Source organism: Eumetopias jubatus, unplaced genomic scaffold (genome assembly GCF_037043125.1).
Source record: "Eumetopias jubatus isolate StellerSeaLion01/CBP00866 unplaced genomic scaffold, mEumJub1_p1.0 scaffold_7, whole genome shotgun sequence".
Taxonomy (NCBI): Eukaryota; Metazoa; Chordata; class Mammalia; order Carnivora; family Otariidae; genus Eumetopias; species Eumetopias jubatus.
Window position 1 is genome coordinate 12399062 of NW_028274813.1, and position 26395 is coordinate 12425456.

Sequence of the window (26395 nt, forward strand, 5' to 3'; positions counted from 1 at the left end):
TTATAAGGAGCCTACGTCATACAAATTATAAGATGAAAAATCTATCTTCCTCTAAATATTTTTGCTTTGTATTCCTCATTCATCTTAGAAAGACAGATAATACGATTTATTGAGTGATACCTAATGGCATTAAGCATGATCATGTTAACTTGTTTTCTCTTCTACCAACAGATTAATACTAAAACTGGAAGTTTGGATCAATTGCTGAATATTGGAAATTGGATGTAATGGCAGCAGAATTTATAAAGAGTTGCTGTAGAGGATGTTTCTATGGTGGAACAGAAAAGCACAATTGTGAGTTTGGCTTCTTTTGACTTCAACAAACATGTATTGTCTTTTTTATTTGTGACATTTTTTAATATAAAGATAATGAGATGTATTTCCTAACTTCATGGGGGAGACAGAAACATAAATATGAGGCACACTAGGTAAGCATTAAAGTACCCTGGAGCATGGTGGGAGAGAGAGAAATTCAACATTCAACCCCAGAGATACCCTGGGACATCACCACTGAGAGAATGGCATTTGGCATAGGAGTCTAGAATGGATTTCAGCAGCTGGGTCGGAAGAAGTAAGGAAGAAAAGGTGAAAATTGGACCTGAGTATGATAGGTGGATGAAATTGTGCAGGCAAAGGCAGGGAGAGAAACGTGTTGGGTGTGTTTGGGGACAATATACTCTGGCAAATGTTTTCATTTGAATAAAGACAATTTCTAGTTTATGAACAGTGCATTAAAAAATGCCTTTTCACAAATGAAAGATTAATGGAGAAGAGACCCATTATTTCATCAAGACCCCATATTTATAAAGGACTCCTGGAGAGTTCCCTTGGAACATTATTTTTCTCTGGCTTTTTCTTGTATTCCTTCATCTAGAGCATAGCTTTCTAGTATATTTGAGTACGAAGGCTTCTTTTTGCATTAAAACATTTCATAAATTCCTACACAGTAGTTGTTGTACTTTCATTTCTAAAGTCAACAGACAATACTAATTGTACATAAAGGTGAACTCTGGGTGTCCCTTACCTCCCCATCCTAAGTCACCAGCTTAGGAATCACATAGCATTTGAGATAGGGATGAAATGGGTCAAAGAAGCTAGAACAGGGAGAGTTGCTATTATATTAGGGTGAAAATACATTTTATTTTGTGATAAGCTAATATTACTTTGGCAATAGTATATTAATTTCTCAAATATTGCCTGGACAGAATTAAGCATTGATTCCAGAAGTGCTTGATAGGATCTACGAGTAGTAGTTTCTGTATCTGCAGTTTGATTACGTAAGTACCAAAGCATGCTAACTTTAGGTTATTGTATATAACTCTACGTTCATATTTGTGATTTTTGTTTTTTCTTCTTTTACACGCAGTTTCCAGGGAGAGAGACGTTAAAGCAGTCTCCGAGAGTCAGATTACACCTGTCTGTGCCCCTCCTTTGACTGCTGTTTCGGTAAAGCCTCAGGTTGGCTGTACTGAGGATTACTTACTTTCCAAATTACCATCTAATGGCAAAGAAGTACCATTTGTGGTGCCCAAGTTTAAGCTATCATATGTTCAGCCCAGGGTACAAGGAACTCCTTCACATCTGGAGGGACTCGAAGGTAAACAAAGACATGGCAGGATTTAAGAATCAACACATAGCATTTAAATGCTATTGTTTCTTTGATTTTGCTCTTTTATATCTTGAAAGATATAAAATTCTTTTATGTATAAATTTTTATTTTTTATGTTTTGCTTTTTCTGTAGAGGAACTTAATGTATAATATCTTTGAAAGGTCCCATTATGAAATCTGACCACAATCAACACATTTGTGTATAGATGTGGCCTTTTAAAAAATTTTTTAAAATCAATTAATTAACATAGAGTGTATTATTGGTTTCAGAGGTAGAGTTTAGTGATTCATCAGTTGTATACAACCCCCGTGCTCATCACATCATGTGCTGTCTTTAATGTCCATCACCCAGTTACCCCATCCCCCCACCCATCTCCCCTCCAGCAACCCTCAGTTTGTTTCCTGTGGTTAAGAGTCTCTTATGGTTCGTTTCCCTCTCTGATTTTGTCTTATTTTATTTTTCCCTCCCTTCCCCTATGTTCATCTGTTTTGTTTCTTAAATCCACATATGAGTAAAATCATGTATTTGTCTTTCTCTGACTGACTTATTTCGCTTAGCATAATACTCTCTAGTTCCATCTATGCCCTTGCAAATGGTAAGATTTCATTTTTTTTTGACGACTGAGTAATATTCCAGTGTATATGTAACTTCCCAGTCTCAATAGCCACTTGAGTGAGATAGATTCATTGGGTAAATTTTGGCTGATGTTGTTAGAGGCCAGTGGAGTAATGATGATAAGAAGAAACAACATGTAATTCTTGTATTTTAAAAATAATTTGCTTTAGTCCATTGAAATACTGTCACAATGTTTTTTCCCCCCTCAAAATTTTTTATGAAAAATTTCAAACGTACAGAGAAGTTGAAAGAATATAACGGTGAATACCCATATATCCACCACATAGAATCAATCATTAATATTTTACCATACTTAATCACATATCTATTTATCCAGTCCTCTTTCTGAATTGGGGGTGGTGGAGAACACATTTCACAGTAAATTGCAGACATTAATACACTACCTTCTAAATACTTAAGCATGTATGTAATTTACCAGAGTTCACTATCTGTTTACAGTTTTCTTCTTTTGACATAAACCTTATACACAAAGAACTGCCTCAGTTTTAAGTTTGTTTTTGTTGAGTTTGGACAAATGCATGTAACAGTGTAATCCAAAATCCTATCAAAATCTAGAATATTTTTCCAAATATGTTTTTCTGCCCCATCCTTTCTTCTCATTCTGGGATTCCAATTAGACATATGTTGGGCCTTATTATATTGTTTTATGGGCCTCTAAGACTTCTTTTGCTTGTTGTTGTTCAGTGTTTTTCCCCCCCTCTCTTAAGATTGGATATTATTAATTTTCAAGGTCACTGTCTCTTTCTGCTGTCAGCTTCATACAGCTGTTAAGCCCATCCAGTGAATTTTTATTTTAGACATTGTGTTTTTCAGTTGTTGAATTTACATTTGGTTCTTTTTTGTAGATTCTGTTTCTTTGCTGTGATTTCGTTTTCTTTTTTGCATTATTGTAAGCCTATTTTCTTCTATGTCTTTGGGCTTTAGTATCTTTATCTGCTAATTCTAACATCTGAGGCTCTTAGGTTTGGATTCTGTGGTTTGTCTTTTTTTGGAGAGAATGGGTCACCTTTTCATGTCATTGTGCATGGAGTAATTTTGGATTGTATTCTGGGTTTTGGATGTTGTGTCGTGGACACTTTAGAATCTGTTATATTACTCTGAGACGAGAGGGTTTTTTGTTTTTGTTTTTTTCCCCCTTTTCCTTTTTTCTTTCTTTTAACCAGGCAATGAACTTGGTTGGGCTATGCTGCAAATTCTGTCTTTGATGGCAGCTCTTATCTCAGCTTGGTTTTTATATCCTTAGTTGGAGTCTGCCTCGCACACGTGTGGCTCAGGGATCAGCCAGCTATTTGAGCAGACTTTATTCCCGGAATTCCGGGCTTTCTCCTTTCCAAGATTCCCACCTTTCTAGCAGCTGTGGTTGCTCTGAACCCTGCCCTCTGGTTCTTTAGGCCAGAAAGAGTGTGGATTTTCCTTTGTCATTTTATCTGCTCTGTGCAGCGCCAACTTTGGCTTGTGCTCAGGCTAACAGTGGCCATTCCCTTTCTTCCAAGAGTCCGTGCTGTCCTGAATATGCCCTGCTTCTGCTCACCCTCCAGTCCCTTCAGGGTTTTTGTTCATTTTGTTTTTGGTCTACAGCCTACTGTTGTTATCTATAGGAGACTTGGGTTTGGTAGGAGTGATTGACTGACCTTCCTTCCTTCCCTCCCTCCCTCCCTCTCTCCCACTTCCCTCCCTTCCTTCCTTCTTCAAGGAAAGAGGAACCCTGTGCTTGGCCCACCACCTTGTTTTGCACGTCAGCAGTGTCTCTCAAAAACAATGTTTAAAAGCTCTTGGCTACGCTGTACCCTGATCAGTGGTCTTTCTCTTTCTCTTGTACTTGTTAACAGGATTGGGATTAAACCACATAAACAGTTTTGCAGTCTGTTTTATTCATACCACACATTGTGAACATGTTTTCATACTCATTGCTTTTTAATGGCTCCATAGTATTAAATCTATAGATGTACCATAATTCATTTAACAAATTCTGTATTCTTAAACATTTAGGGTATCTTATGTATTATTTTCATAATCAGAAAATAAGAAATACCTCCCTGGCAACGTGTGGTAGTTCTTCTTTTGTCTGTTTTATTAGATCACTAGAACACAGATTGCTTTTTGATTTGAATGAATGAGGAAATTGGTTTACACTTAAATTATAGGCTCAAAGAGTATGTGGTAAAGCCATCTGATTTTGATCATATTGGAGAGAAAGATGACCTTATTAGAGTCAAGAAAGTGTTCTTGGTGTCTAATTCTAGAAGTCAGACAGGCGCATGCTGTTGGTGTATGTGCTTGTGAGTAGTGATGGGCTGACAAGGAAATTTTGAGAGGGAGATAGGGCAGACCACTGTCAGTAAGGACTGAAATTATGTGTCAGGTATTTGAAATGTGTTTTGTTTCATTGCTTACTTACTGATGGGTCTGATTACAGCCATTGTTTACTGCTTTGTAATACACAGATTCTATCAATAACATCTTAATGAGCTTGCTTTATTACCTGTCTACCTATCCATTAAGAGAATGCATTTTGAATAACTACTGAAATTTTATTTTATTTTATTTTAAAGATTTTTTTATTTATTTGAGAGAGAGAATGAGATAGAGAGAGCATGAGAGGGGGGGAAAGGTCAGAGGGAGAAGCACACTCCCTGCTCAGCAGGGAGCCCGATGCGGGACTTGATCCCGGGACTCCAGGATCATGACCTGAGCCGAACGCAGTCGCTTAACCAACTGAGCCACCCAGGCGCCCACTGTTGAAATTTTAAATAGAGCTTTTGAGAGGTGTAATGTAAATGTTACTTTATGTTAGTTTTATAGCACTGTGGTTCTATAAATTGAGAGAAATTCCTGTTGAATTTTAAAAATGGTATCACTGTATATTGTTTGAGGGGAAAATTGGAATTCTGTAAAGGAAAAATGAAATCAGAATATTCTTTTTTAGGTATAGCCTATAAAGGTAGTGAGTCATCTTTGGTGCTCTACTCCTGACAGTATTCTTGTTACCATAAACAGACTTGTGGCTGAATGATTTAAGGGTTAGCTTCTGAGGTGCACAGGCTCCTTACAAAGCTCCCTGGCATCATAACTCCCTCTTGGCACCGCTCTGCCTATGTATTGTGCTTGGATTACACACATAGTTATTTGAACTGGGGTGAGGATAAGATCTCACCTCATAACCCCATATTTTATTTTTCTTTTCTGAACTCAGTGTGAAGCCACCTGTTTTATAGTTTAGCTTAATTCAGAAAGTATTGGTTTATACTGTGGGTTCTATTTTAAATGGATGAAAAGGATGAAAAGATGGCAATAATTTAAACACTTAAAAACTTTATTTTATGTCTCTCTATTATTTCCAGTGTAATTCTTAACTTTGAAAGGAATTTGATCTATTGTTTTACCCTTTTTAAATTGGAAATACGCACATATAGAAAAAAGGAGCAAAACAGAAATACGTAGCTCTGTGATTTATTACAAAGCAAAACACGTGTATGGTTGCTGCTCAAGTAAACAAATATGTATCGCCAGCAATACAGAGAAGCCCCCATCTTCCCTCTTTTCCGTCACTCCAGAGTAATCAGCGTCCCAACTGAGACAATTGCTGCTTCTTTGCTATTCTTCCTTTTTACCACCTAAGCACATATCCCTACATGTCGTGGTTTAGTTTTTTCCGTGTTCTGACCTTTATGTAAATGAAATGACATAGTCAGCATATAGTCTTTTGTTTATGGGTTCTTTCATTCAACATTATTTTTGTGAGATTCATTCAAATTGTCAGTAGCTTCAGTTAGTTGCAATATCTGTACACTATATTTATTGTATTTATTAAAAATAGATTTATTTTTATTCCAAATGGCATGGGATACAGTCGTGTTTCTGTACAGCATACAAAAGTTGTTTTTATGTCGTAGGTGTATACTACAGGTCCATTTTACTGTTGATGGACGTTGAGTCTTTCTCCGATTTGGGGCCGTGCTGGATAATGATGCTTAAGCGCATTCTTGTACAAGTCTCGAGGTGCACACGTGTGCGCATTTCAGTTGTTGTGTATGTGTCCCAGAATGGCGTTGTCATGTCGCAGGGTATACATATCTCAGCCTTCATAGAGTTTGGCAAACTGTTTTCTGCAGTGATTGCCTTAGTTTATATTCCCGCCAGCAGAGTTTGGTAGCTCACATCGCACTACTCTTGCCAACACTGGGCTTTTGTCAGGCTTTTTGATTTTAACCATTCTGCTGAGTCTGGAGTGGAATCTCCTTGGAGTTTTTAATTTGCATTTGCCTCATGACTAATGAAATTGAGCACCCACTCATATTTTTTGGCTATTGGGATAGCCTCTCTTCTGAAGTGCCTGCTTGAGTCTTACAGCCAATTTATATTTGGGCCTGCCTGTCTTTTTCTTACTGATTTGTGGGAATTCCTTATATGGTCTGGCTGTGAGCCCTTTGTTTGTTCTCTTTCCTGCACGTGTCTTCTCTCACTCCATGGGTTACCTTTGCACCCTCTTCAATAGTCTAGAAAAATGGAATATTTCAATTTTAATGTAGTTCATTGTGTTAAAATATTTTATGATAAATGTTGTGTTCCATTTAAGAAGTTCTTCCCTGCTCTAAGGCCGTGAAAATTGTCTTATAAATTTACTTAAATATACAAGTTTTATTGGTTTGCCTTTAACATTTAATTTAGACCCACAATCCACTTGAAATTAATATTTTATGAATTTTTTTAGTTGGGATGAAGGTTTTTTCCTATATATCGATATCCAATTGTCTTAGCACTTTTTAGTGAAGACTGTTCTTTCTGCACCACTTTTCAGTGCCACACTGATTTTAAATCTAATGTCCACAAAATAATTGGTGTCTCTTTCTGTTCTCAATCTTATTTTATTGTGCCAGTGTTCTGTTCTTAATACCCAGTAGCACAGATCTTTTAATCTTGTTTTTCTCCTTAAAGATTTTGTTCGGTTATCTAGGTCCTTGGTGTTTCCATATAAGTATTTTCTAATCACCTTTTTGTTGATTTCTGACTTTATTGCTTTGTGGTTAGAGAACATTACTCCGTGATTTCAGTCCTTTCAAAGTTATTGAGAATTGCTCTGTGTATCTCAGCATGCGGGCCATTTTTATAAATGTTCTGCATCTTCATCAAAAAATGATAATCTTTTTACTTAAAAGTTGTTCTTTGTGTAAGTAGAAAAATGAAAGGAAACTCAGATCACAAAATACAGAATTGTTTATGGGACAAAAAAAAAAATGCTAAAAATTTACCAGACTGTCTTGAGAGCAGGGTTCAGAATTGTTTATGGGACAAAAAAAAAATGCTAAAAATTTACCAGACTGTCTTGAGAGCAGGATTCATGGCTGATCCCTGGCAGAAGATTCCATGCAGAGCTCAATAAATGTGTGCTTATTTTTTTTTTTTATTTCAAACACATGTGATTTGGTATCACTTGAGACAAAATTTTTTTCCTCTGCCTTGGATGCACCAGCTGTTAGCTAATAACTCCAAGAAAAGGGTGTTATAAAACTTTAGAAACACTTACTTTCAGGATCTGCCAGAGCATCTTTTGGAGATCGAAAGGTAGAACTTTCCAGTTCATCCCAGCATGGATCCGGCTATGATATATACAACCCATGCTATAGGTATCAGCACATTTCACCCGATTTGAGCCGGCGCCTTCCTCCTCATTCAGAAGCAGTGAGACTGTATGGATCAGGTATGAAAATTTTTTTGTGTTTTCTCTTTGTGTTTCTCTTTAACAAATGTGGAAATTAAGTTAAATCTAAGACCCTGGAAGAGATGATGATTCTTATCAAAAACAAAAAAAATAAGAGAAAAGCAGGCTTCAGAAGTGCTATGATAAACGTGATGTCTCTGTGGTATTCTATCTAATGGAAAAATTGAAGGATTAATTAATTATGTGTATTGGTAGTTCCAAATTCCATTTTATTTGTCCTTCTTTGAAAAGTTTCATTTTTTGTATATCATCTATCCATTCAGAAATTCTACAACAGATATTTATTAGCTTTTTTTTTTTTAAAGATTTTATTTATTTGACAGAGAGAGATAGCAAGAGCAGGAACACAAGCAGGGGGAGTGGGAGAGGGAGAAGCAGGCTTCCTGCGAGGCAGGGAGCCCGATGCGGGGCTCGATCGCAGGACCCTGGGATCATCACCTGAGCCGAAGGCAGACCTTTAATGACTGAGCCACCCAGGTGCCCCTATTTTTAGCTTTTTTCTTTCCTGCTCTAGTCAGTGAAAATTATAAATTTACAAACTCATGAGATTATAAATGTAAACAAAGAAAACAGAAAATGCCTACATAGTCATAGAAGTTTCTTAGTTTAATATTTGAGGACTGGATCAATGTTAGACTGTCATGTACATATCTGATTCACAAAATTCTGTGTTTTAGGTTTTTAATGTATATAGCTATCTCAACAACTGAATTCAGGGTGAGGTGCTGAAAACAAGGCAGAAGTATTTATTTAAATATTTATTTCAGCACTGTGTTAGAATACACAGTTAATATACCGAGTTCCATTCTTTAAGAATCTTCTAGTTTATCTCTCTCTCTCTGTCAAATAAATGAATACAATTATAAAAAAAGGGGGGGGTGCCTGGGTAGCTCAGTTGGTTAACTGTCTGCCTTTGGCTCAGGTCATGATCCCAGGGTCCTAGGATTGAGCCCCTGCATTGGCTCCCTGCTCAGCGGGGAGTCTGCTTCTCCCTCTCCTGCTCCCTCTGCTTGTGTTCCCTCTCTCTCCATCAAATAAATAAAATCTTTAAGAAAAAAGAATCTTCTAGTTTAGGAGGGAAACTAGAAATATAAACTAGAAATATGGAATTCAGTATTTTTTTTTTAATGTAGTAAATGCTCATTATGTAGATGAATTGCATTTAGCGCAGAAGACCTGCATTCTCTTACTAGAGTATTCCTATGGAATGGAGAAATGTAAGCAGAAAGAAAGAATTTTTCCTGCTTGATATTTGATGTGGTTGTGAAAATGTGTTGTTTGATTTATGTTGGTTTCTGTTTAGAACAAAAGTAAAATAATTGAAAAAAAATTTAAACTTTAGTAGACTTTATCTCTTAAGTAGTTTGCATTAATATTCATGATGCACTCCTGTAGAGATTTAGTTCATGGTGATTAAGTAAAATTCCAATGTTTCTTCTTCTTTAATATAAAGAAATTTTTCCATGTCCCTTTATAGTTTGTGATTTAAGGACCAGCAAACTTCCCAGTTCCCCTGGACTAAGCAAGTCTATGTTTGATCTTACAAGTTCATCTCAGCGGTTCATGCAGGTGAATTACTGATATAAATTTAATTGTATACAATAATTTATTTTTCAAGCTAAAAATTGAAGAATGTGTGAATTACATTAGAAGCAACATGTGTAGATCTTTTGTAGATAAATCTGTGGTAATAGCTGAAGAAAAAACACGTAGCATTTCCCATGTGCGTTTTTTCACTCAGCTGAATACTAAAAGGCAGCCTTTTTTTAAAACGAATCTTACATCTCTCAGTTGGTAGGTACTCAGGCAATCTTAAAGGCAGTTGGAATTTAAAATGGTGTGTTTAGAAGTGCTTATTGATTTAACCTTCCTTGTTGAAGATAGCTACCTACTTAGTAAAAATTAGTATTTCTATTGAGATACAGGATTTTAATTATTCATTAATATTAACACAGCATCCTCTTTTTTTTTAAGATTTTATTTATTTATTTGAGAGAGAGAATGAGAGAGAGAGAGAGAGCACACATGAGAGAGGGGAGGGTCAGAGGGAGAAGCAGACTCCCTGCCAAGCAGGGAACCCGATGCGGGACTCGGTCCCGGGACTCCAGGATCATGACCTGAGCCGAAGGTAGTCGCTTAACCAACTGAGCCACCCAGGTGCCCCCTCCTATTTTTGAAATAGAATAATTTTTTGATGTTTAAAAAGTTTCTTTTAAAAGTATAAATAAATTGTGATTATTATTAAAAATTAGAAAATAGAGTTAAGCAAAGTAAAAAGATCGCCTATATTCCTGTAACAGGCTAAAAGCACCATGAAAATACTGTTATATATACTTGCCGGCTTTTTTCCATGTGAGTGTATGTGCATGTATTTTATTAAAATGGAAATGTATTCTAAATAATCATTTGTAATCCTCAGTCGAGTTAATTTTTTGCAGAATTACTTCTTTATAGCACCAGCTCTTGAATGTGTCTCAGAATAGGTTGGAGAGCTTGTTAGAATACAGGCTGCCCAGTCTCACCCCCAGAGCTTTTGATTCAGTAGCTCTGCACAGGGGGCTTCAATTTGTATTACCAACAAGTTCCCCGCTGATGTTGATCTTGCTGGTTCAGAGGGACCACACTTTGATGACTGCTACTTAACAGGTTTTTAGGTAACAGGACACTTCCAAATGTATTCTTACTTTTATGGATACTTTCAAGTAGGAAACGTAAGCAGTAACCTCTTTTTCCTTATTATAAAACCAAACCCCAAACAACAAAGGCTTTCCCCATATGTGATTGAGTAAGCTATTGAAGATTTTCCTGATAACACACACAGAAAGCTTTTCTCCTCCATTAGTGTCTAAAAGAGGGACATTCTGACCAGTAACACTTTCAACATGGTTAGCATGCAGTTTGATAGTAGGGTGGGTGTTGGGGCATAAGTTTCAGAATCTTTAAAGTTTGATGTGTGATATCGGACTTAAGAACAGTTTTTCTCTCTAGAGACATGATTCATGGTCCAGCATGCCTAGCACTTCTTCTTCAAGGAAAAATTCCCAGGGCAGTAACAGAAGCCTGGGTAAGGAATAAGTATCTTCTTTTTATATTCTTTTTTTTTAAATGTATTATTTCTACCTAATAGTAATTTGAGCAAATATATGGTAAAGTAAAAAAGAAAACCTCTAGGTGGTTATATATCTATTATCTGCATATGAATACTCAGATCAGGTGGCCCATTTTTTTTAGTGTTCAGGCATGAATGCATCTTTAAAAAAACACAAAACAGTTAAATGCCTTTTGTTTGTTTTGAAGTATTCTAGTAAGGAACTTCCAGAAGCATCCATGATTAAAGCCATATCACTGTTATTTGGGAAAGTTTATCTTAGTGTTTTTTTTTTTTTAAGATTTTATTTATTTGAGAGGGAGAGAATGAGAGAGAGAGAGAGCACATGAGACGGGGGAGGGTCAGAGGGAGAAGCAGACTCCCTGCTGAGCAGGGAGCCCGATGTGGGACTCGATCCCGGGACTCCAGGATCATGACCTGAGCCGAAGGCAGTTGCTTAACCAACTGAGCCACCCAGGCGCCCAAATTTATCTTAGTTTTAACTTAAGTCTCTCAGACTGTATTTGAGTTAAGTTTTCAAGCCATGTATTTTTTATAGGAGGTCTTCCCCTAGCACTCCAATAATAACATTGAAGTGTGATTTTTGTCTTATTAAAGTGGCAACTTAAAAAAATAATAATAATGGTATTTTTCAGTTATGCTCTTAAAATTGGATTGTATCAAAGTGTAATTGGATTAGAAGGATTGCATAGCCTTTCAAATGTCCTTGTCCTTTTACAATTTAGATACAATTACTCTGTCAGGAGATGAAAGAGATTTTGGGAGATTGAATGTGAAAGTGGTTTATAATTCTTCAGTAGAGCAGATCTGGATCACAGTTTTGCAGGTAAGTTAATTTAGTTAATATCAACTTTTCTTAGAAAATTGAATGTTTTCATTATAAACATCTGTTACTCTCTCTGTGGAACAGGACAGTACCTTCTTTAGAATTTAGGATTCTGTGGTATTTTGCAGAAAACAGATATTTTAAAAAGACTCTAAAGAAAATAAATCTGTAGGTCTGATGGAATTGTGGTTTTAACCTCAAGAAGGAAATTGATTTGTGATTTCTGGAACATTAAATGTCAAATTATTTTAATGTAGATGAAACAAAAGATCTCTGTACAGTAATGTTTACTTTTATAGTTTTTATTTAAGTCATTAACTCAAGAAATACATAAAATATTTGTATTGTCAGGGTCCTTTGTAAAATTCAAACTGTATTTTTAATTTTTTTAGTGCAGAGATTTGAGTTGGCCTTCTAGTTGTGGAGACACTCCTACTATTTCAATAAAAGGAACACTAACATTGCCCAAACCCGTGCATTTCAAATCTTCAGCAAAGGAGGGCTCTAATGTAAGTGACTTTTTGTGTTTGAATTTCTTTTTGTGTGTTTTTTTTTTCAGATTTGTCACTTTAAACTATGAAGAATTGGAATGAGAAAGTGTTTTATTTTGGGGAAATTGCAAATTACATATTCTTTGCTTTTTAAACACAATTTTGTGCCTCAAAAATACTTGATATTTCATTGTCCAATATTAAGATGCATTTTTTTAAATGTGAAGACTTCTCTTTTCTTTTTTCTTTTTTTAAAGATTTTATTTATTTATTTGAGAGAGAGAATGAGAGAGAGAGAGCACATGAGAGGGGATAGGGTCAGAGGGAGAAGCAGACTCCCTGCTGAGCAGGGAGCCCGATGCGGGACTCGATCCTGGGACTCCATCCTGGACTCCAGGATCATGACCTCAGCTGAAGGCAGTGGCTTACCCAATTGAGCCACCCAGGCGCCCTATTAAGATGCATTTAAAAAGAAAATCTTAATCACTGAAGTATATACAAAATGAACAATATGTAAGGAGACTACTTTTCCTGTATGAAAGGAAAATAAATATCTATATATTTTTAAAAAAATATTTTATTTATTTATTCATGAGCGACAGAGAGAGAGAGGGAGAGAGAGGCAGAGGGAGAAGCAGGCTTCCCAAGGAGCAGGGAGCCCGATGAGGGACTCGATCCCAGGACCCTGGGATCATGACCTGAGCCGAAGGCAGACACTTAACCATCTGAGCCACCCAGGCGCCCTAAATGTCTATATTTTCATCTTCTTTCCTCCTAGCCCACTTTGATTTTGAAGAGTAATTGCATGATTGTAATAAATTTAAGTATTCCCAATTATTATAATCGGAAGACTGGTTTGGTTTTACAGATTTTAGATTTCACATTAGTTTAAATATATCTTCATTTTTGTCTTCTCATATATGTCGAAAGGCTAGTGTTTTTTCATGCAAATGAAAGGTATTTTCTGTAAGGACATATGATTTAAAAATAAGGTAATTCAAATAACTAATAACCATGAAAAAATTTACTCTCACTAGTAATTATAGAAATAAAAATTTAAATTACATATCGCTCTCTCTTTTCTTTCTTTGCTTACTAAAATTAGGAAAAAATTTGTAGGGTACTCTAGAACAGAGAACTTTCTGGAAATTATTTTTACAAAACACATCAAAGCCTTAAAATATTTATATGCCTTTACATAGTAATTCTACTTAGAATGTGTTCCATGGAAATAATTTAAAATGCAAATAAAAAATATATAAAGTATTCTTGGCAATTTTGTTCATAGGGGAATAACTGGAAACTATCTAAATAGTTTAGATGGGTGGCTTAGAACAACAGAATTTTCTCGCTCACAGTTTTGGAGAAAGTCCAAAATCAAGGTGTCACCAGAGAGGGAGAATCTGTTCCATGCTGCTAACCTAGCTTCTGGTAATGGTCAGCAATCTTTGGCATTCCTTGACTTCATTCTGTGCTTCCATCTTCACGTGCCATTTTCCATCTGTCGCTGTGTCTTCACTCCACTGTGACATCACCTTAACTTCACCAGTTATATCTTCAAGGACCCTATTTCCAAATAAGGTCACTTTCTGAGTTACTGGACATCAGGGCTTCAGCATATCTTTTTTGGGGCCAAATTTGAACCATAGCACCATGCAATCGAATACTTAGGCAGCTATAAAAAATAATGTTTAGGGAGAGTTTTTAAGGACATGGAAAAATGTTCTTAGTAAGTGAAAAGGCAGTAATCAAAATTGATGAACCTGTCTTAGTATCTCACTTTATGAAAATATACATTATAGAAAGTCAAGATGGAAATAAGTCTTAACTCTGGTTATAATGCTGACATTCAAGATGAATCCTTCCTGAATTAAACAGGAAGGATTTTACTTTTTGATTTTCAAATAAAACTAAGTTAACTTAGGAAAAGTTGGGAAAATTTGTTCTCATATTAAAACTTGCATGGAATCTTACTTTTAAAATTTGTTATTATTTATCAACTTGTTTACCCCTATTGAAGCAAAATGTGAAGTAGACCAGCACACTTGGATTAGGTGTAAGCTCATTGCATCTCAGTTTAAAAACATTTTATGTATACTAAATTATTGGTGTGATCCTGTGGCTCAAGACTCTGAGAGAAAAAGATAGCTTTGGTGGTTGGGAGGCTCTCAGAAACACAATTCTGACTATACAGATGTAAGCAATTACAATAAAAGTGAAAATGTGGGCACAGTATCTAAAATATTGATGTTAGTTGCCCAGATAATCTTGTTTTTTCAAAAGGCAAAAGAAAGCTCCTTTTCAAAAGAATGCAGTAAACATGGGAAGAAGGAAGTGTAGAGCAAAATCAGTCTAATGTCAAGAAGATGTTAGCCCATGGTAAGCCAAGGCTTTTAAAATATTAGGGGTAATGAAAGGAACATTTGAAAATACTCTGAGCACAGAAAACCCTGACTTGCTTGCCTGGGGTAGATGCTTATAAAAGAAGGTAGCGCTTTTCAAGACTGATTTCTAGATTGGAAAGAGTGAAGCAAACATCACCGAAGAAGAAATCAAAGCCCAAGGTAGGTGAGAAGAACATTAGACAAAGAATGGAAGTAATTCAAGTCTCCTAATGTGAGCAGTTAGATTTGGGGTACTTACTGAGAGAGCACACATGAGATTCTTAAACCACTTATTAACTGTTGAAAAATTGTGATGAATAGCAGGAAAGAGACCCCAGAACCAAAGATGGAAAACAACCCAATTTTCAAAAAGGAGAAAAGCTATGTTCTGTTTAACTTGGTGTTGATATTGACCTGAATTCCTTAGTAATTAAAAGGATGATTTGTGAAATTAAGGATAAATTCTGGAAAAACAATTCATGCTCATTGTCATTTTAAGTTACATTGAAAAATATTTTTTTGTTGTAAAAAAATTCAATTTTCCTTACCTAGATCATAAAATGTTACTTTCAGTTCTTTTGTATCGGCATGTCTTTTTTTCAGTCCTTCTATTTATATATTTTTTATTATTTTCTTGTGTTTTTTTTAGACTATTGAATTTATGGAAACTTTTGTATTTGCTATTAAACTCCAAAGCCTACAAACTGTACGGCTTGTATTTAAGATTCAAACCCAGACTCCCAGGAAGAAAACCATCGGAGAATGCTCACTCTCACTCAGAACTCTCAGCACACAGGAAATGGATTACTCTTTGGATATCATGCCACCTTCAAAAATTTCTGTAAGTGATAGAACTCTATTTTGTGGGTGAGTTTTGGTTGGAGTGTAATTTGAACACTCTAGAATAGAGGATCAGGAAGGCTTTCAAGAAGCAAAAATAATAATAATGTCATTGTTAAATAATACTTTTTAAATAATTGATAAAAGGTTAACAGAGACCCTTTGCTTTCTCTATTGCAAAGTAACCTTAGGCTTACCTTCTCCTAGTACATTTTATTTTTTTTTTAAAGATTTTATTTATTTATTTATTTGACAGAGAGAGAGAGAGAGAGAGAGACAGCGAGAAAGGGAACACAAGCAGGAGTGGGAGTGGGAGAGGGAGAAGCAGGCTTCCCGCAGAGCAGGGAGCCCGATGTGGGGCTTGATCCCAGGACCCTGGGATCATGACCTAAGCCGAAGGCAGATGCTTATTGACTGAGCCACCCAGGCGCCCTCCTAGTACATTTTATTTAAATGTTTCATACTTGAGGGAAAATAATCCTGAAGTTAGTTAGCTGATAATTTAGGAATAGCAAGAAAGAATCATAAACTCCAAACTCAGGGATTGCCTTAAAATAGATTAGGAAGGTGCATGAGTAAGCTAAGTATCTGTCCATAAATTGGGTAAAATGGAGGTTCTTACAGCTGGGGTGTTGTTTGTTTGTTCGTTTTGGTAAAGAACTTGATTATCTGTACTGCTTACTGATTTTTGAGACCTGATTTTAATTCTCTCAACTAGCCAGCTGAACACTGTCTTTAAATTGTTTAGAAATCCCTAATAATTTAATTCTATAGTTTTGTGTCAGGGTAACAGTTACAGAAATCAGTCATAAGCTTCTATAAGGTCAAATCTATATGTGATTTTAAGTTTATATGGGATTTATATTTTACCTGCCTTCAAAAATATTTAATGTAACTTTAAGTGAATCACCTGGGGAGCTTTACATGCCCACACCTAAACCAATTAAATCAGAATTTTATGGGGGTAGGGGGTGAGGAGAGCTGGGGTAGACCAGAAGCACTGTAGTTTTCAGAAGCTTTCCGGGTGATTCTATGGTGCAGCCTGGCTTGAGAACCACTGAATTAGAGGGGAATTAAATTAGAAATTAAAAAATAAAAACCAAAAGATTTCTCTAATTGATCAAGAAGTGGCATTTTTAATAGTTATTTCTTGTATATTATTTTCTGTCTCCATCTCCAGTGTGTTCTCTGTACAGCATTTATTACAACTTCGAATTCAGTTCCTTGTTTTAAACAAAACTAGACTCAAGCTTCCATCTGTTTCCATATTTTACTGTGCTTAGTAAGGGCCTGTTATATTCTTGGCATTGAGTATTGGTACATAGGTAGGTATGAAAGAATAAATGAATGAAAGCATGCTATATTAGATTATTTTTATATTCTGTTTAAATATAGCAAATTTGCTTTGTAACTGTGACAGGAGTTTGTCACCTGCATCTTTGAAATTAGCTTGGTAGACAGTAATCTGCAACCGTATTTTACAGAAGGCACAAATGTACTATTCAAGTGGATAATTCGTATATTAAAACTTTAAGGACTAGTAGAGTATATCAAAAGATAACTTAGCAAAGCCATTTTCTGGGGAATTGAGATATTAAAATCTTATCTGCCTTGGAGAATCTGAATAAATGATCATGGCTAAGTTTCCACCAAATTATTTCATGTGTTAGAGGTCTTACAAACATTTGTGTATTGGGGCGCCTGGGTGGCTCAGATGGTTAAGCGTCTGCCTTCGGCTCGGGTCATGATCCCAGGGTCCTGGGATCGAGTCCCGCATCGGGCTCCCTGCTCCTTGGGAGCCTGCTTCTTCCTTTGCCTCTCTCTCTCTCTCTGTCTCTCATGAATAAATAAATAAAATCTTTTAAAAAAAAAAACATTTGTGTATCTGTTGTGTGCTAGGTGTTAGAGATACAAAAAGATTGATGGCCTGAAAGAAGAGCTATACTGGACTGGTGAATTTATGTTACTCAGGGTGAATGTTTCATTTATTGGCTAATGCAAAAATAGTAAGCTTTGTTTCCTGTGTCCAGGAGGAAAATTGATACTCTAATGGTGAAAGTGACAGAGCCAGACTTAAACACTGATGACTATGTCACCACGAACAGCCTAACTTCCGTGTAGAGCTAATGTTTTCCTTGGTACAGAATTGTTGACCTTGACAAATAGTAATGGAAGTATTTGTTTGAGAACCCAGATTTCTGTGTTGAATAATGCGGAAGAGGTTCGCAGGCAGAAATAGCTGGTATTTACACTTAACCACTCAGCTGAGGTGGTGTTAGGTGACTTCATGCTCACACCAAACTTAGGAGCTTTCCACTCTTGTTATCCCTACCGTGGAGACCAGCACATTGAAGCACTTGCCTGTTTTCCTCCAGCCGGTAGTTGGTGAGCCAGGATTTTAACAGAAGCACTGATTCTAGGACTCTCTTAGCTCAACTATATATCGCTCCCGCCAAGGAGATACTCTCCAGCATCACCAGATCATGGCTTCCTCCAATTATGCTTAACTTGCCACTTTCAACAACAATTCTAGGAAGGCTCAGAAAGTTTTTTCTTTGAAAAATGATACATTATTCAGGACCAGAGATCTGATCTTACATCTTCCACAGTTTGGTGCCCATTAAAAATGCACTGAATATATACCTGCTGATTGATTGGAATTTTAATTTTTTGGTGATTGGGAGATTGATAACCACTTTGAATAGTTTTTCATGATCTGGCAAGTTAGAAATGGCAAACCCTTTGCCAAACGCTGCTCGGTTTTGTGAGAGTAAGCTCTACAAGTGTGTAACACTGAGGGAAATTTTGCCACCATTAGGTATTTTCATAAGTATGATCACATTGTGGGTACAAAACTGTAATAGAAAAATTTTATCCATAGTTTCCTTGTTTTGTGAACAGTAAGTAATGTCCTTTTTAATCTATTTTTTTAAATGCCAAGAACAGGAGCATTTTTTTTTAAACCAGCAAAGACTTTATTTTAACTTTTCCCTTCTCTGTATCTCCTTCATTTCATTGTTTGCCTCAAGTTTTCTTTGACCTTTTCCTTATTATTTACTGCCTCATCACTTTCACTAGCTCACTTCTTACTGACTTTCTTCTTTGGCTGGCTGTCATTCAGCATAAAAATTCTGCCCTTAGCCCACACATTTGTTCCTTGTAGTAATCCTTTTTCTTCTCAGTTGGGTAGCACCTACTGTCACGTCTACAATTAGAAAAAATAATGATTCTCATATTGGAAATTTTTATTGTAGTTTGTGTATTCTTAAAAATAATTCAAGTGACTACATTTAAGTGTTTTGGAAGTGTACTTTTTTGGTGTTTATTTTGCTGACATTTTCTTTAGTACAGCTGCTTAGGAATTTAATTTGTTTTCAATTTGAATTATTTTTTGAATGCCCTGATTTTGAAGGATCAAGGATGTAGGTGTGACTTGGATTTTTAGAATCCATGGAAAGTGAGTACCTCATATTTACAGAATTCATGACATTTATCCTAACCATCTTTTAGATCATAGCTTTGTGTGTCAATAAAAAGCAGTGTTTTCAAAACTTCTAACTGTAGCTCTTTATTTCTGAATTTTTGAAATATCCCCAAAACCTTATTCTTAATTATCAAGTGGCACTTTTTTGATACCCAGGTTTGCCATGCAGAACTTCAATTGGGGACTTGTTTTCAAGCCGTAAATAGCAGAATTCAGTTACAAATTCTCGAGGCACAATACCTCCCAAGCTCTTCAACACCTCTCACTTTGAGTAAGTATATCCATGGTTCAAAGTGGAATCTTCAGAAAATATTACTAAAAGGTAGTTTTTCCTACATTTCTTAATAGTGGACATTAAAATCTTAGATAGTTTTGGGTGCCTGGGTGGCTCAGTTGGTTAAGTGACTGCCTTCAGCTCAGGTCATGATCCTGGAGTCCCAGGATCGAGTCCCGCATTGGGCTCCCTGCTCAGCGGGGAGTCTGCTTCTCCCTCTGACCCTCCCCCGTCTCATGCTCTATCTCATTCTTTCTCTTTCAAATAAATAAAATCTTTAAAAAATAAATAAAATCTTAGATACTTTTATTATTTAACTTAAATACTTACCTTTTAACTTAAAATTACTTTATTAGATTTCAAATTTTAGCCATTGTGCCTACTTTAATCCATGGTCGCTTGGTTTTTTGTTTTGTTTTGTTTTTAAAGATTTTATTTTTTGACAGAGAGAGACAGCAAGAGAGGGAACACAAGCAAGGGGGAGTGGGAGAGGGAGAAGCAGGCTTCCTGCCGAGCAGGGAGCCCGATGCGGGGCTTGATCCCAGGACCCTGAGATCATGACCTGAGCCAAAGGCAGATGCTTAACAACTGAGCCACCCAGGCACCCCTTGTTTTTTTTTTTATTAACATGTATTATTTGTTTCAGGGGTGTAGGTCTGTGGTTCATCAGCCTTACACAATTCACAGCGCTCACCATAGCACATACCCTCCCCAGTGTCCATCACCCAGCCACCCCATCCCTCCCACCCCCGCTCCACTCCAGCAACCCTCAGTTTCCCGAGATTAAGAGTCTCTCTCTTTTTTTTTAGTAGAATCTTTTTTATTCAGAAAAAAAAAAAAAACAAAAAACCCCCCCAAAAAAGTTTTCCAACCACACACAGGAGGGGTTTGGGTAGGGGGAGGTGTCTGTCCATCCAGCCCCAGCCCCCAGCCCATGTGGTTTTGGCAGCAATAACGGGTGTGGGGTAATGGCCCAAAAAATAAAAATGGTGTATGTGTGTGTCTGGGAAGGAGAGGGGTGCAAAAGCCGTGGGGAGTGGTGGGGAGGGACGGACGAGGTCAGTACCGGGAACGCCGCAGGTGGGAGGCCGTTTCATAGCATTTCTTGTTGATCATACCACCGTGGACACCTTCTTTGCCCCTCAGCAGGACTAGCGTCTTGGCAGTCATGGTGACAGTGATGTTGAAAGTGGGGGCCCCCCCGGTGCTCTTGGTACGAAGATCCATGGTAAATTCCCCATGGTGCAGCAGTGAGTCCCGGATAATAGAACATTTCTGGCCCCCAAGTGTCAGCCCGTTCACGAAAAAACTTGACCGGTCTTTGCCAACCAGGACACCAACCTCAGCTGGCGTGATGTTGACGAAGGTTTTCCCGGGGACGGTGGCCCAGACGGAGGGCGAGTCCTTATAGCCCACGATGGCCGCGTCCTGACAGGTCCCGTCCGCCATGAGGTTGTCGATGTAGGCGTTCCACCCGGCCATGGCGCTGCTTCTGGGGCCGCTCTCGGCGCTGCTGCTGGGGCCGCGGGCTGGGCTCGGGGGCCTCGGGCTGGCGGGCGGGGGGAGGCGGAGAGCTCGGGGCACGTGCTGCCGTCCCGAGATTAAGAGTCTCTTATGGTTTGTCTCCCTCTCTGGTTTTGTCTTGTTTCATTTTTCCCTCCCGTCCCCTATGATCCTCTGTCTTGTTTCTCAAAGTCCTCATATCAGTGAAATCATATGATACTTGTCTTTCTCTGATTGACTTACTTCGCTTAGCATAATACCCTCTATTTCCATCCACGTCATTGCAAATGGCAAGATTTCATTTTTTTTTTTAAGATTTTATTTATTTGAGAGAGAGAATGAGAGAGAGCATGAGAGGGAAGAGGGTCAGAGGGAGAAGCAGACTCCCTGCTGAGCAGGGAGCCTGATGTGGGACTCGATCCCGGGAGTCTGGGATCATGACCTGAGCCGAAGGCAGTCGCTTAACCAACTGAGCCACTCAGGCGCCCCAAGATTTCATTTTTTTTAAATGTTTTTTTTTATTTATTTATTCATGAGAGTCAGAGAGAGAGGCAGAGGGAGAAGCAGGCTCCCTGCCTAGCAGGGAGCCCGATGCGGGGCTTGATCCCAGGACCACGGGACCATGACCTGAGCCGAAGGCAGATGCTCAACTGTCTGAGCCACCCAGGTGCCCCAAGATTTCATTTTTGATGGCTGCATAATATTCCATTGTACACACACACACACACACACACACACACACACACACACACATCATCTTTATCCATTCATCTGCATGCTTGCTTGGTTTTTATCCATTTGATGCTATTCCTTATTGAACTCATTAGTTAATATAGTTTGAGTGTCCAGAGGATGGTCTGATATATTTCACCAGCCTAGATAATTTATTCTTTCTCTGGTTCACCCTTCATTGAATGTTCTGCTAACTAGAAACTTAATTAAAAAAAAAAAAACTGAAAATATCAAACATAAACCATGAAACACTTTTCCCTCCCTGTGCCTTGGGGCACAAGAAGGGTTCTACTTTGCGTTGTGTAGGCTTGGTTCACATGGCTCTTCCTAGAGCTGGGGGTTTGTGGTCAGTTCTACCTGAAGGGCTAAGAGTGGGGTAAGAGTGCTCCTTTATTCTGCTACAAGAAGAGAGAATATTGGGAGTCAGGCAAAAGCAATGGCTGTCCACTATAACTACAAAGACTGAAAATAAATGCAACCGAGCATTCAGTTCAGGAAGCTAGGAAAACAACAGCAAACACAAGGGAAAGTAGAGGTAAGGAATTAAAGGTAAAGTTGAAGTTGATAATTATGGAGATAACAGCAAGAGACATAATAAAACCAAAAGCTTTTTCTTGGAAAAGATCAGGGAACTAGATAGACCAAGCTCTAGTAAGCTGGATTGAGCAAAAAATAAAACATGAACAAGGAAGAGGATAACACCTCAAATTCAGAAGAGGTTCAATAATAAGATAATACCATTTAAAACTATACCAATCCATTTGAACATCTATATAAAATAACTGATTTTCGGAGAAAAAAAAACTTTTGAAATTTGCCCCAGAAGAGGGAGCACAGCTGAATAAAATGATAACCGTGTGTAGGTAGGTAAAGAATTGCCTCTAATAAAACCACCAGACCAAGATGATTTTACTGGTGGAGTAACTTTCAAGGAACATTTAATTCCTATTTTATATAAGCTGTTCCAAAGCATGAGAAACGATGGAAAAAGTAGCTTTATGAGGTGAGCATATTCTCAATATCAAAACAGAAAAGACAGTGCCTTGAAAAAATAGCTATAGACTATTACCACTTCTGTAGATAGATGGAAAAATCATAAAATAAAAATAAGCAAACAAAATCCAACTTGGCAGGAAAAGAATAAATTACCAGGACTACATCAGGTTAGTTGTAGGAAACAAGGATGTCAGTACAGATGTGGTTTATTACATTAAGAGGTGTCTCTTTAATCAACACTGCTAATTGGGGTTACCCATGATCTGCACTTTGTAAATCTAATGGTCCGTCTAGGTCCTCGCTTTATAGCCCCCTCCTTTCTGGAAGTTCCCTCCTCCCTTCTTGCTGCCCTGGCAGTTCCAACGCTATCCCATGACGACTCAAACTAGTAAGACTGCACTCTGCCTGAGCTGGAGGCCCCGTGTGTCCGCCAGACAGGGGAGGATGCTAAGGTGGAAAGCTACATGAACCTGAATGTTAGCCGGTACAGTTTACCATCTTTTAAGACTTGACACTCCTCCAGTTTCTTCCTGCTTTTGTCAATCTTTAATGTCTTGAACAGTGTTTTGTTTTGTTTTGTTTTTTAATATATTTTTCCCAGAGTTTATAATTGTTATCTGTGGGAAGGTTAGTTTGTACAACTATTCTGCCATTACTAAAGGCTCTCCATCTCAATTTAAAGAATAGATTTTCTCTAGCAGGCCTATGTTTAACTTCTGGAGTCTCAAGCAGAGAGTTGTACCTGCATAAAATTGGGAAATAAGTCCCTCCCAACTGTCCAAAGAGTTGGCCCCTCTCTGTTGTGTAATACTTTTCAGTGTGTACTCCCCTACTGCTGATTGTTATGTATGCCTACAATTTCCAGTCTTTAATGGCATTCAGGTTAGAGGAAGATTCACTTCATTTGAGGTCACTGTCATTCTTTGTAAAGTGTGATTAAAATGATAAAGTTTACTAGCAGCATTTTTACTGTTACGCCAGTAGCTCATCAGGTCTTTGTAAGTGGCTTATATATTTTCACACCAAATACAATATGTAGGTATATATCTTTATATGGGATTTAAAATAAAATTTTACATATCAAATTTCTTATTTTTTAGGTTTTTTTGTGAAGGTGGGAATGTTTAGTTCAGGAGAGTTGATTTATAAGAAGAAGACACGCTTACTGAAGGCCTCCAATGGAAGAGTAAAGTGGGGAGAATCTATGATTTTTCCACTTATACAGAATGAAAAAGAAATTCTCTTTCTCATTAAGCTTTATAGTCGGAGCTCTGTAAGAAGAAGACACTTTGTGGGGCAGGTTAGTAGTGAGTTTTTATCTTGAATTCTTTCCTTGAACTTCTCTATGCATTGAAACGGTTCACAAAAGGAATATAGGGTAAAACTGAAGTTGAATAGAGTAAAATTCTACAGCATCATAAAGTAAAATTTAATGTTGCCACAAAAATGAAATCCTGTCAGACTTTGCTTTCATACAAATAGTTGGAATTTCTGTGCAGTTAGGTTTCTTATCTTAAAAATAAATCTGTTTCTGAGCTTCTCAATTACAAATACTATAAGATCAGTTTTTCAGTACCATTGACTGGTTAATGATATTAATGCTAAGTATTTATTTTTTATTTTTTAATATAATTTTAAAATTTAAATTAATTAACATATAATGTATTATCGATTTCAGAGGTAGAGGTCAGGGATTCATCAGTCTTATATAACACCCAGTGCTTATTACATTATGTGCCCTTCTTAATGCCCGTCACCCAGTTACCCCATACCCCTAGCTCCACCGCTCCAGTAACCCTCAGTTTGTTTCCTATGATTAAGAGTCTCTTCTGGTTTGTCTTCCTCTCAAACACTAATTATTTAAATCAAAATTTGTAAGGCTGCAGATGTCCAACTTCATTTTGTTTCATATTCAATTTAGTGTTTAACTCTGTATGCTATTAACTGAATTATGTTAGATTCGAATTCCTGGAAAACAGTAGTTTTGGCAGTGGTCGTGATGGTATTTAGATAGTTGATTTTGGTGTCTGGATTACTCTATTTAAAAATTCTTAGTAGTCTGTCAACATAATACTTGCTTACTTGCCAGTCCTATGGGGACTTGCTTCCGTTGTAGTTTCTTTTACTCTGAGCAGATTAATGGTAGCTGTCCATTATCTTTTATCTTAATTATGATTATTTGACTTCCATTTAAATTCTAAAATATACATTATTGGTTTAAAAGCTTTTGCTTGATAACAAGATGTTATTAGCAGTCTACATGAAATCCTCAAATTATATGTGAATATTCAAAGATTGATAATAACTCTTTGACTCACTTCTTCATGCAATTTACCTAAAATATTTGTAAGAAAATTATAGTTTTGTTCTTCATTTATTCCTATTTGGGAAGGAATTTGGACTCAATTCATATAAGTAGCATACTTTTCAAGGTCTTGAGGCCTATGAAGTGCGTTCAGTTAAAAATTTTCCTATATCCTCAAGCCCCAGCTATCATGTATGAATGGAATGGGCAATTTCCTTGACAGGTGATTTTCAAGATAACTTTTTCGGTGATTCCACTTTCTTGGTTGAGAGTCTAGTTAAGAGTTACAATTCTGGAAGGGATCTTGCTGGCTCTCTGTTCCTGTGGCTTCTCTGGTATCCTCAGGAATCACCATGGTGGGGGAGCCAAATGCAGACTCAAGGTCTCCCACTTATATCAGCCAAAGAACTCTGGTGTTACCTGTTTCATATATTAGGTTCTTTGTAAGATTTTATTTAAAAGAAATGTTCTTCAGACTAGGAAATTAAGGGGAAAAAGTTTGAAAATCAGTGACCTGAATTAGAAACTGAGTCTCAGAGAAGTTAATTCCTGTTAGTGCTAAAGCTGAGGTGAACTTTCAGGCTTCACATTCCTTGTCCCCCTTTGCCTCTGGGCAGGTGTGATGTCTTATGTCTGCATAATGCTCTGCACTTGTTCTCAAGTTCATTCATATCTATTACCTAAAGTTACGGTTTAGATTTCAGTTAAAAATCACAGCTTTATCTAATGTCCTTAAAAACGTACATTTCTTACGAGTCTAACTTAAATCATGATTAGTCTCCGTTTATTCTCACAAAAATAATTTTGAATGGTTGGGATCAATTGTAAGTTGAGCTCCTAGATTTATTCAGTAACGAAGGATACTAATTACTGTGTTGGGAGAAATGATTTTAGAATATCTCACATCCAGTTTTGAAGCTGGATTGGATCATATAACATTAGTCTTCAGAGTGACTAAACAGGTTAAGTGTTTTGACATATTTTTGGAAAAATGGAAAGATTGTTTAATTGAAAAATATGTGAGCCAAACTCCCACTTGTCTTTCATCAGTAAGAGGAATTAACTGAACTCAGTTGCTGTTCTCATGTTAGTTAAATGATTGTACTGTTCCTTTACAGATTTGGATAAGCGAAGATAGTAATCACGCTGGAGCAGCGAGTCAGTGGAAAGAGACAGTTACAAATCCAGAAAAGGTTGTTATCAAGTGGCACAAATTAAACCCATCTTGAAGACATCACATGTTAATTTGGTGAAGAACTTGACATTCTTTTAGAAGACTTACGAATTTGCTACCAATAAGAAGAGACAAATCAATACATTTGTCAATGTATTTATGGAGGTCATAATTATAAGTGATAATGGATCTTATGGAAAATTAAATTTGATAAAAAATGGGATGAATTATATCGAATATCCAAAGTAAAGGGAATGTTTTTTAAAACTTGCCAAAATAGACAGTAAAATAAAGAGTAGTGTGCTGGGGCAA

The 26395-nt window shown here is 37.0% G+C and overlaps 1 protein-coding gene and 1 pseudogene across 2 annotated transcripts; one reads left to right on the forward strand and one right to left on the reverse strand.

The window, feature by feature from the left end:
* The first annotated feature begins 227 nt into the window (after nt 1–227).
* On the forward strand, nt 228–26138 carry TC2N (tandem C2 domains, nuclear). 2 transcript variants are annotated; one of them, XM_028119745.1, is made up of 11 exons: nt 228–294; nt 1367–1597; nt 7777–7944; nt 9443–9534; nt 10954–11029; nt 11800–11900; nt 12293–12409; nt 15425–15616; nt 19256–19370; nt 23705–23904; nt 26028–26138. In XM_028119745.1, exons 1-11 carry the CDS (start codon nt 228–230, stop codon nt 26136–26138), a joined length of 1470 nt encoding a protein of 489 aa, XP_027975546.1. The 2 variants fall into 2 exon arrangements, with proteins under 2 accessions (XP_027975546.1, XP_027975615.1); XM_028119814.1 differs by lacking the exon at nt 15425–15616.
* LOC114221770 (profilin-1 pseudogene) lies at nt 20433–20956 on the reverse strand (annotated as a pseudogene).
* Nucleotides 26139–26395: the final 257 nt, after the last annotated feature.

What these genes read in the sequence shown, in the direction of transcription:
- TC2N (XM_028119745.1), top strand. Translation starts at nt 228, where the DNA reads ATGGCAGCAGAATTTATAAAGAGTTGCTGTAGAGGATGTTTCTATGGT. An exon ending in TGGAACAGAAAAGCACAATT is followed by an intron (nt 295 to 1,366) that starts GTGAGTTTGGCT and finishes TTTTACACGCAG; the next exon opens with TTTCCAGGGAGAGAGACGTT. An exon ending in ACATCTGGAGGGACTCGAAG is followed by an intron (nt 1,598 to 7,776) that starts GTAAACAAAGAC and finishes ACTTACTTTCAG; the next exon opens with GATCTGCCAGAGCATCTTTT.